The 11254-nt window shown below is 48.8% G+C and overlaps 1 protein-coding gene across 1 annotated transcript in view; it reads right to left on the bottom strand.

Annotated features, from left to right (window-relative positions):
• Positions 1–11014, bottom strand: part of LOC134018405 (voltage-dependent L-type calcium channel subunit alpha-1D-like) — a 49582-nt gene extending 38568 nt beyond the window's left edge. The window contains 3 exon segments of the mRNA XM_062458325.1: positions 8185–8294; positions 8743–9106; positions 10875–11014. Coding sequence (XP_062314309.1) covers positions 8185–8294; positions 8743–9106; positions 10875–10908 — 508 coding nt within the window. The 5' untranslated portion in view covers positions 10909–11014.
• Positions 11015–11254: the final 240 nt, after the last annotated feature.

Here is an 11254-nt window from a genome sequence, read left to right as displayed (position 1 = left end):
AAGAAAGTCTGTGGAAGGAAGAGAGGGTAAAAGAAGGAGACAGAAAAAAAAACACGTCTGGAAGATGCCAGACGAATCTCAGAAAGTCACCACATGATAAGCCAGCCCTGACCGAAGTGGATCTGCTCTCCGTCACCAAACATCCAGATTTGCTGCTGACCTCAGCAAGCCTGGTCACATCACTGTACCACTGGCACTGACATGGTTTGAATAAGAGAACAAGACAAAGGACTAGACAGGGCCCAGCCATGTCCCAGCATGCCTTGCAACATGCATGATTTTGGTGTAACTGGGGCAAGACAGAGGAATCTAGAGGGAGGGGGGGGCAGAGAAAAAGGGGAAAGAAAGAAGTAGGTGGGCTGAGAGGAGATGTGAGGGGAGGAGGTGGGCTGAGAGGAGATGTGAGGGGAGGAGGTGGGCTGAGAGGAGATGTGAGGGGAGGAGGTGGGCTGAGAGGAGATGTGAGGGAGGAGGTGGGCTGAGAGGAGATGTGAGGGGAGGAGGTGGGCTGAGAGGAGATGTGAGGGGAGGAGGTGTGCTAAGAGGAGATGTGAGGGAGGAGGTGGGCTAAGAGGAGATTTGAGGGGAGGAATGGGCTGAGAGGAGATGTGAGGGGAGGTGGGCTGAGAGGAGATGTGAGGGGAGGAGGTGGGCTAAGAGGAGATGTGAGGGGAGGAGGTGGGCTGAGAGGAGATGTGAGGGAGGAGGTGGGCTGAGAGGAGATGTGAGGGGAGGAGGTGGGCTAAGAGGAGATGTGAGGGGAGGTGGGCTGAGAGGAGATGTGAGGGGAGGAGGTGGGCTGAGAGGAGATGTGAGGAGGTGGGCTGAGAGGAGATGTGAGGGGAGGAGGTGGGCTGAGAGGTGATGTGAGGGGAGGTGGGCTGAGAGGAGATGTGAGGGGAGGAGGTGGGCTGAGAGGAGATGTGAGGGGAGGAGGTGGGCTGAGAGGAGATGTGAGGGGAGGTGGGCTGAGAGGAGATGTGAGGGGAGGAGGTGGGCTGAGAGGAGATGTGAGGGGAGGAGGTGGGCTGAGAGGAGATGTGAGGGGAGGAGGTGGGCTGAGAGCAGATGTGAGGGGAGGTGGGCTGAGAGGAGATGTGAGGGAGGAGGTGGGCTGAGAGGAGATGTGAGGGGAGGAGGTGGGCTGAGAGGAGATGTGAGGAGGTGGGCTGAGAGGAGATGTGAGGGGAGTAGGTGGGCTGAGAGGAGATGTGAGGGGAGGTGGGCTGAGAGGAGATGTGAGGGGAGGAGGTGGGCTGAGAGGAGATGTGAGGGGAGTAGGTGGGCTGAGAGGAGATGTGAGGGGAGGTGGGCTGAGAGGAGATGTGAGGGGAGGTGGTGGGCTGAGTGACGAGATGTGAGGGGAGGAGGTGGGCTGAGAGGAGATGTGAGGGGAGGAGGTGGGCTGAGAGGAGATGTGAGGGAGGAGGTGGGCTGAGAGGAGATGTGAGGGGAGGAGGTGGGCTGAGAGGAGATGTGAGGGGAGGAGGTGGGCTGAGAGGAGATGTGAGGGGAGGAGGTGGGCTGAGAGGAGATGTGAGGGGAGGAGGTGGGCTAAGAGGAGATGTGAGGGGAGGAGGTGGGCTGAGAGGAGATGTGAGGGGAGGAGGTGGGCTGAGAGGTGATGTGAGGGAGGTGGGCTAAGAGGAGATGTGAGGGGAGGAGACTGGACCAGCCCCAGCAGTGGGCTGGTCCAGTCTGCTGGCTGTGCTGTAACAGACGGTCAGATGTTGTCATCCAGCGCTGCTCTGAAATAGGCTACAGTGATATGAAGGAAGCTGTGTGTTGGCAGCATCTAACCTCCTGGCTCTTTAATGAAGCCCAGGGGGATTGGGAGTCTATTCTTAGTGCTGGATTATAATCCCACACTATGCCCACTGAGAATATGAATAAAAGTCTGAACGGTCACGGTTGGGGTTGGCCTCACTCCAGCAGGCTCTCTGCAGGACGAGCAGACAGGGAACCAACAGCACTGGGCATTACATCATATCTGATTTACATTAAGACACAAACACACATGCACACTCACACAGAGACAGAAATGATTAGCTAGTCATTTTATTCATTAGTGATTAATCTATCACACCCAGTCTCCTAATGTGTGGGCTAGGGTTGTGAGTGACAGACACAGCCCTTATGTACTTCTACAAAGACTGAACAATACATGCAAGCGCGCTCCAGACACACAGCATAAATGTGTGAGCGCGTGTGTGTATGCGTCGGTGTGAGGGTGTGTGTGCGCGCGCTTGTGTGTGTGTATGTGAGTGTGTGTGTGTGTGCGTGTTGGGGGAGGGAGAGGGGCAGTGTTTCTAGTTTAGAAGACTCCTCTTCTCAGACACTCACAGGTCTCCATAGCCATGGTTGTCACGGCAGCAGGCTGTGCTTTATGTAATAAGAGATGAAGGAGGCACAAAATGAATATGAACACACGCACACACACACACACACACACAACTAATAGCACTGGAGCTGGTGGTGAGAAGAGCTCACAGCACACAGCGTTCTTCTTGATGGAGAGAAAAGGACCACAAACAGTCAACCAAGCAAACACAGTCCATATGTCCATCTCCTTGACGACAGACAGCATGTGAGGACATGCTGTCACTGTCCGGTGGTCGGAAAAGGGCACGACGTCTGCCCCCCCCCCTCCCCCCTCAGCTACGGTCAGCTTCTTGCGTCACCCTGGCAGCGCCACCCCACAGCTCACTCTCATACCACAGTGGTAGGCAATACAATTGGTGCTCTGTGTGTGCGTGTGTGCCTCACCCTGATTGACGAGCTCATCAATGACAAAGCAGTATCTCTGGAGATAAGTGAATAAACGCTTGCACACACACACACACACCAGGAGAAACACACTCTGTCACACCAGTGTGGCTACCTGCTTAGCATCTCACATCATAGTGACAACTGGGAGGCGATGGACCCCTGGAAAACAAATGACACAGTGATCCCACCTCCATCCCTCCACCCCTATATCCCTCCATCTTTCCATCCCTCCATCTTTCCATCCCTCCATCTTTCCATCTCAGAGGGCTGCATTATATAAAAGGTTGCGACCACTCTTAACCATGGAAAACAATAGAACAGGCAATGGAAAACATCCTCTCTTCATCACAGACACACTCACACACACACACATTCACACCAGTGGGCCTGGGCGGACTCCGGGCGACTGTTTGTTGACATTTCAGCAGTGACACGAGGCACAGGTGTGTTCTGCGGCTCCACAAGGCCAGGCACACACGTGAAGCAGTCCCTGGCTGCTGCTGACGTCTGGCCAGACTCGCCACACACCACCGGAGGGACAAGCTGTTCACACTGCCGGCGCTGGCAAACACACGTTCAGACGGCACGAGTAACTAGTGTTCCTGGTTCAGCTCCACAGGCACCATCCGAGTGTTTCCTAAGAGCCTCTCTCCTTCTTTCTCTCTCTCTATCTATCTCTCACTAACTCATTTTGCCTCCCCCTCTCTCTCTCTCTCTCTCTCTCTCTCTCTCTTCCCCTCTTTCCCTACTTCTCTCTCTTTCTCTCTACCTCGCTCTCTCTACCTCTCTCTTTCTCTCTCGCTGTCTCTCTTTCTTTCTCTCTCTCTCTCTTATTACTAGGAGAGGAGTGATAATGAGAAGGCTTGACCTTCCTGCTAGATGACGCCCACACACAAACACACAAACATGCACTACAAGTCCTACTCCATAACAAACACAGACACACAAGCACACACAGACACACTCACATGTCCACGCACACTAACATCACTCCAGACCTGTGGTGGTGGGAGACAGATTGTTGTGTTCAATCCTCCTCCCACATCCTCTCCTGTGACCGCCATTGCTTTCAGCAGCACTGGTCCAGTATGTGTACAGTATACAGGATAGAGGACCAAGACTCCGTCCCTGATCCAGTGTATACACTATGTGTCACTGCGGTCCATATATTAGCCTGTTCTTCATAAATCCCGCATCCTATTTTTCCCTCTGTGTGTCACAGACACGCACACGCACACACAAACCCAACACACACACACATTCACGAGCACATTCACGAGCACATTCACGCACACATTCACACACGTGCACGTGGGCAGTGTGTTGCTGACTCTCATTTCCCCTCCTCTCTTGCTAAACCTTTAATCCCTCGCAGAGGGAAAGACACACCCTGACATTTTCTTCTGGGAATAACACACATGCTGTCCTCTGCTGTCTCTCTCTCTTTCTTTCTCTCTTTCTTTCTCTTTTTCTTTCTCTCGCTCTTTTCCACATCTCCACAAGTCACATACAAATACACCGTGTCCCGTGTATATATGACATTAAACATGAATAAAAAACACATATGAATACGCTCACACACACACACGCACATACGCTCACACACACACACACACACACACACACTACTGCAGGATGTTTATTTTCTCATTCCCTGGGACACAGGAGATTAAAACACTGTCATTGGTTTCTATCTTTGATCTAAGACATCAACACACAGTCAGCCTGGCTCTCAATGAGGACCTCTACTACTAGCCTGCTCAGTAACCCTCAGATCAAACATATTCAAACACCGGCCCAAGAACCACCAGACCGCACTCCATTCTGTAAATATTTAGCAGTCTGACCATTTAAGACTTCTCAGCTATCATACTGAATCAACAACTGAATAATCAAGCCAGACAAGTGAGACTGCGGTAATGCTGTCACAGCCGGAGTCTGCCCCCAAAACACAAATACTGTCCTGTACATCAGTGGGCCCTGAGACTGACTCTGCCAAACCAGTCCAATTATTGATCCAAACGTGAGGCTGTGAACCGATGACAACTCTAACCAAAGACGAACGTATGACTGGTCGCAGAGTTAGCATCAAAGCCACATGACAAAACATACCTCCATCCGGTCGAAAACAGCACAACATACAGTGTATGTGTGTATGTGCGAGTGTATCTGTGTGCATGTGTGTGTGGGGGGGTATGTAAACCCACATTCATTTGCGTGCGTGTGTAGCTGTAAGCCCACAGGCATGTGTGTTTGCGTGTGCGTGTGTCTCAGTGTAATAGGATTATGGTCAGCCCAAGCAGTATGGTGTCAATCAAGAGAAATATCTGAATTCAACCAAAAGCAGTGCCTAGTGAGATAGGATCCTTATCTCCCTCCTCTCCTCTCATCCCCTCCCTCCCCTAAACATAGTGGGGGGGGTCACATAGAACTGGAGGGAGAGCGAGAGAGGGATATAGAGTGAATTAGACAGAGGTATAAAAGCGATGGAGAGAGAGCGATGAAATGAGAAAGGCAGGGAGAGGTGCTGGAAGAGAGAGGGAGAGTTGGCAGGTCAAGGAAGAAGAAAGGGAGAGAGGGAGGGGGAAGGAAGAGGAGGAAACTGAGAGTCATGTGATGTGATATTTTTCATTAAAGCCTCTTCTACAGCTGCCCCTCCCTCTGATAAGCCCTCCCCCTGCCTCCACAAACTCCACTCATTTACTGACAACTAATCCACAGCACAGTTTAATCCTTCAACCTGTCCACACACACATACACACTCACCCATGGGTACTGACAAGCATACATGCACTGTACTATACAAAGATACACACATGTAAACACAGGTGAAGATATAACAGCTGATTAGCAAAAACAGGACACCACAGAATCCTGTCCAACGAATCAACAGACACGTCCAATTTCACACACACACACGCGCACACACACACACACAGGCTCGGTAGGCACAGGTCTTTAGTGTGTCAAAAGAAAGATTACTCCACAGGGGAGTGACTGAACTATTGACTCTATCCTTTTCACGTACCTATCCATTCTCTCTTAGGTTTAAATCTAATCTGGAACATTCCATGCACTGATCGGCATCAACGTTGATTCACTCAAGTGTTCTGAGTAACCTGAAATTAGATTTCTGAGAAAATAATAATTGTGTTCCTGTCCCACAGAACGGGGTCAGTCACCTGACCCCATCAACTGACATCCAGCAGGAAGGAATGGTTAGTGCAGAAATTCTCAGATGAGGTGTGTAGGCTAGAGTCAAAGGTCACAGTTCACAATCACGAATTCAGACCTGCGGTGAAAAATACTATCTGCATGTCGCCCAGGCAAATTTCTACCTCTTTGTAAAGAAAAGCACATTTTGGGGCACCCCGGTGGCTCATAGGGTAGACTGTACTATGTAGGCTAAGGCCTTATTGCAGGTACTGGGTACCTGGGGTCAAATCCAGCCCGGGTCATTTTATGCATTTTCTCTACATTTCCTGTCTTACTGTAACAGCAAACATCACAGTACAGCAGAAACGCTTAAAAAATATATATCTTTAGAAAGGCCTATTTGATACTGATGTCAATCACAGTGCTGTCACACTATACCACATCAAGAACAATAGAAACATCCGGAATGAAAGCCTTTCTCTGCTGCTCTCTTTCCCTGGTGTGTGTACTGAGAATCAGTTATATCTCCTCCGTAACATGAAACTTGGGCAGGATAAATAATATCTGTTACAGAAGTAACAACTCTTTTAAGGGATTTTAATTCTATCCATTATGGTGGTCCTGGGCAATTCAGAAACCCATCACCACACTCCTCAACACTGCTACATCACCACACTCCTCAACACTGCTACATCACCACACTCCTCAACACTGCTACATCCCCACACTCAACACTGCTACATCCCCACACTCAACACTGCTACATCCCCACACTCAACACTGCTACATCCCCACACTCAACACTGCTACATCACCACACTCAATACTGCTACATCACCACACTCCTCAACACTGCTACATCCCCACACTCAACACTGCTACATCCCCACACTCAACACTGCTACATCTCCACACTCAACACTGCTACATCCCCACACTCAACACTGCTACATCCCCACACTCAACACTGCTACATCTCCACACTCAACACTGCTACATCTCCACACTCAACACTGCTACATATCCACACTCAACACTGCTACATCCCCACACTCAACACTGCTACATCTCCACACTCAACACTGCTACATCTCTACACTCAACACTGCTACATCCCCACACTCAATACTGCTACATCTCCACACTCAACACTGCTACATCACCAAACTCAACACTGCTACATCTCCACACTCAACACTGCTACATCTCCACACTCAACACTGCTACATCCCCACACTCAATACTGCTACATCTCCACACTCAACACTGCTACATCACCAAACTCAACACTGCTACATCTCCACACTCAACACTGCTACATCCCCACACTCAATACTGCTACATCTCCACATTCAACACTGCTACATCACCAAACTCAACACTGCTACATCTCCACACTCAACACTGCTACATCTCCACACTCAACACTGCTACATCACCAAACTCAACACTGCTACATCTCCACACTCAACACTGCTACATCACCAAACTCAACACTGCTACATCTCCACACTCAACACTGCTACATCACCAAACTCAACACTGCTACATCCCCACACTCAATACTGCTACATCTCCACACTCAACACTGCTACATCACCAAACTCAACACTGCTACATCTCCACACTCAACACTGCTACATCCCCACACTCAATACTGCTACATCTCCACATTCAACACTGCTACATCACCAAACTCAACACTGCTACATCTCCACACTCAACACTGCTACATCTCCACACTCAACACTGCTACATCACCAAACTCAACACTGCTACATCTCCACACTCAACACTGCTACATCACCAAACTCAACACTGCTACATCTCCACACTCAACACTGCTACATCTCCACACTCAACACTGCTACATCACCACACTCCTCAACACTGCTACATCACTGAGAGCCCTCAGCCCTGCAACAGCTCGGAGTGTGTCAACGGTGACCAGAGTCTCACACCTGCAGCTCCATACGCCAGCTGACAGAGAACGCACACCTGACGAGCATGACGGAGGAGTGGCCTCCAGTGCAGACGAGCACACGCTGTTCATGTCAACAAACACGCAACAGGATACGTCCCCTAATAGTGACGGGAAAGCCCCCTGATGTCACAGGTGCACGACGAGCCAATCCCAATCAAGTGTAGGTAAATACGGGGTGACTAACGAGTTCACCACCGCAGTGTTTGTACACAGTCACCGCCTGTAGAATATGGTCAGTTGAATGTAAGGTTAGCTGAAGTAAGTATGGTAGGTACTCACCAGGTCGTGGTTAGTGGAGTTGGAGTCGTCCGCAGGGAAGGGGATATAGATGGCTAAGGCCACACAGTTGGCAAAGATAGATAGCAATATAAAAATATCAAACGGTCTGGGAGAAAGACAGTTAAGGAAGAACTGGAAGGTGAGTCTAGGAAAAACATGTTTAAACAGAGTAACAGAGTAAACAGCTGTTGAGAGTTTGAAAGAGCTTCCTGTTTATCATGAACCTGTCTAAAGGCAGCCATGATGTTTACTGTTTCTACTAGACATAAGTAGGAGCCCGGTAGAGCTCCACTCAGCACTCAAACTATGTGAAGTGTCAACTACTGGAGAAGCTGGTTACAGCAGGAGCTCCACATACTGTCTATTTCTGCTAGTAGCTACCCGGTGCCCAGTCACAAATGCAAGGGTGGACAGCAGTTCCAGGTACAGGTATAAACCCAACATTAGACATATCAGGCTGCATCATAAACAGCATTATGTCAAGCCATGTCTGGGGACAGAAGTGGTGACAGCCTTCAGAAGCAGGGCAGAGGCCCCTTCCAGGGGAAGGATACTTCCACTCCACCAGGCTGATGCAGGCCCTGCGGATGGGGTTGTTGAGGGAGAGGCAGAACAGGGCCCTGGGGGGCCGGCTGTTGGTGGAGCCGCCCTGCTTCTTGCTCTTGGCGTATTGTTGCCTCTTCCTCTGGGACAGCGAGCCCACAGTAGAGCCCCCGCCTGGCACGGAGGGCCGAGAGCTCATATTTGAGGGGGCGTCACCCTGGTTGGCTTGACGGGCAGCATGGATTGCGGCCTGCCAGGATAAGCCACCTGGCTGGGGTGGGAGGTGCTCTGGTGGTGAGTGGGTGGGGCTTTCGGACCAAAGCGCCGGCGAGTCACCAGAAGGAGGGGCTCTGGTGCTGCTGGCATACTGCGGCCCTGGAGGGAGGGAGGGAGGGAGGGAGGGAGGGGAGATGGACAGAGATGCAGAAGAGAGGGACAGAGAGAGAGAAGACAAAGTATCTGTCAATGTAGTGTGTGAAAGTAACAATGCCTTCAGGGTCAAAGCTAGATCATGCAAAATTCTCCTCAGTAGCAAATCTACAATGAAAAAAAATACAAGATCTAAACATAAATTGGTGGTATATGAGTTTCTATTAACTTGAAATGAATACATTCCAACCAATTATCCTAAACCGCAACAAATGTAACATTCTAGGCCATTAACCTACATCATATAGAAATTAAGAGAATAGCAAATAGCAGTCATAACAATGGACAGATAGATGATGGTTGTTTAAGGTGGAGTACTGACAACAAATGACAGAGGAGAGACACGATTGACTCACCGGCAACAGGAATTAATATAAATATACCATTTTGTTTTAAGTATACATTTATTTGAACGTGTAAAATGTGGGAAATCATCTGAGACCCTACTGCATTACGTAATCGATGGCAATGACATATTATTCCATATCCGTAATTGATCCTCCCGCACATCTGTCTCGCCCGCTGCATATTGACATACAACTGTCGACGCACTACCGTGCGCACTGGTTCCCGTGAATGGCATTTTCCGTTCACAGCTTTTACGCACAGAGTAGTCCCTTAACTTAAGTTTGCAGAATATAGTTGTGTTTACCACCAACAAATAGCCTACATGTGTTGTGTCAATATATTATTAAAATGTTGAGAAAGTTTCTCTGTAAAAAAAAACATCGCGACTGTACCAGCATCCGATACACACCATTTCATCAGTAGGAAAATCCACCCATATCATCACGGAATGACAACAAGTGATCTCAACGCGAACCGGACAGGAGCAGAGTCTCCTAAAACTAAATAAACACTGCTGGGCAAAGCTGGTCGCATCTGACAGCGCAGCGCAATATGCGAGAGCATCAAAGACGAGATTTACCTTGGGGCTGTTGTTCTGGCACTTGCATCCTCGTATCCACATTGAAAATCCGTTTCAAATCCAGCGCATGATCGAAAATATCGAAAATTGTTAATTCAGACAGAAGCCGGACTTTTAAATTCAAATTAAACTGCTTTCCGTGCGAAATCCCTAGTACCAACGAACATGTTGCAACATCCGGGTGCTGTACCACACAATGAATTGGATTGACTGTAAGGGACCATTCTCTTTCTCTTAGTGTCTCCAAACCCTGTAGAACAGTGAATGTAGCCTACAGTGCAAATTAAACGTAATACGCACACTCCCCAACAAAGCAAAGCAAACGGAATTATTTGTTTTTTTTCCCCAGGTAGCCTACGGGAAGTAGCTTTAAGGCTAAGCGCACGTAATACAGATATGTAATCCTTTTAGAGATCTGTGGAATACGGTGGTATCACAACCGCCTATGTGAATTGTCTCCTCAGATTTTCTCATGTTGATAAACAAAATAGTTTGAAGAGAGTTGGGAAAGATCATTGACTCAGCTCTCCTTAGGCTATGGTGCGCAAAACTAGATGGGCACAGTGGGTTGCATTTTTAGCCTTCTACTATTATAAACTAACACACACGCAAGCAAGCACACGGAGGATAACCTCTCAGAAGATGTGGCCTATATTAATTTAGAACCAACATTGGACATGGGCTTGGCCTATGCCTATGTCTGCGCGTCATGGATAGCCTACTAAATGTAACTAAATGTGTCATGGACTTTTGTAACCTTCTTTAATCTACCGTGTAATGACTTACCCCGCAGCCTGGGACGCCTTATGATGAACGCCATCACCTCCCTACTCTCTGGGGCCACATGACGCCTTTATCTGCCCACATTTCGCAAATGCGATCGAGTGTAAACGAATTCGCGTTGTAGACTAATGGAAGGTTACCAGTTATTGGATTACCTGTCTGCAACGGATAACAGTTTCACCTCGATAATCCACCGATTATAAACCCTGTATGTAGTTCCTAACTGGTCATAGGATTGTTGTATAGCCTAGGCTAACTTCAGCACTATCTCAAAACTATATCAGTTTTTTTTCCCTCTGTCACAGTTTTTTTGTCATCCAGCATTAGGCTAATAAACAGAAAGTAATACCTGTGGATATCCACATAAAGTGCATGATTAGACT

This window comes from Osmerus eperlanus, chromosome 4 (assembly GCF_963692335.1).
Source record: "Osmerus eperlanus chromosome 4, fOsmEpe2.1, whole genome shotgun sequence".
In the NCBI taxonomy this organism is placed as follows: domain Eukaryota; kingdom Metazoa; phylum Chordata; class Actinopteri; order Osmeriformes; family Osmeridae; genus Osmerus; species Osmerus eperlanus.
This window is presented reverse-complemented; position numbering and strand designations above follow the sequence as displayed.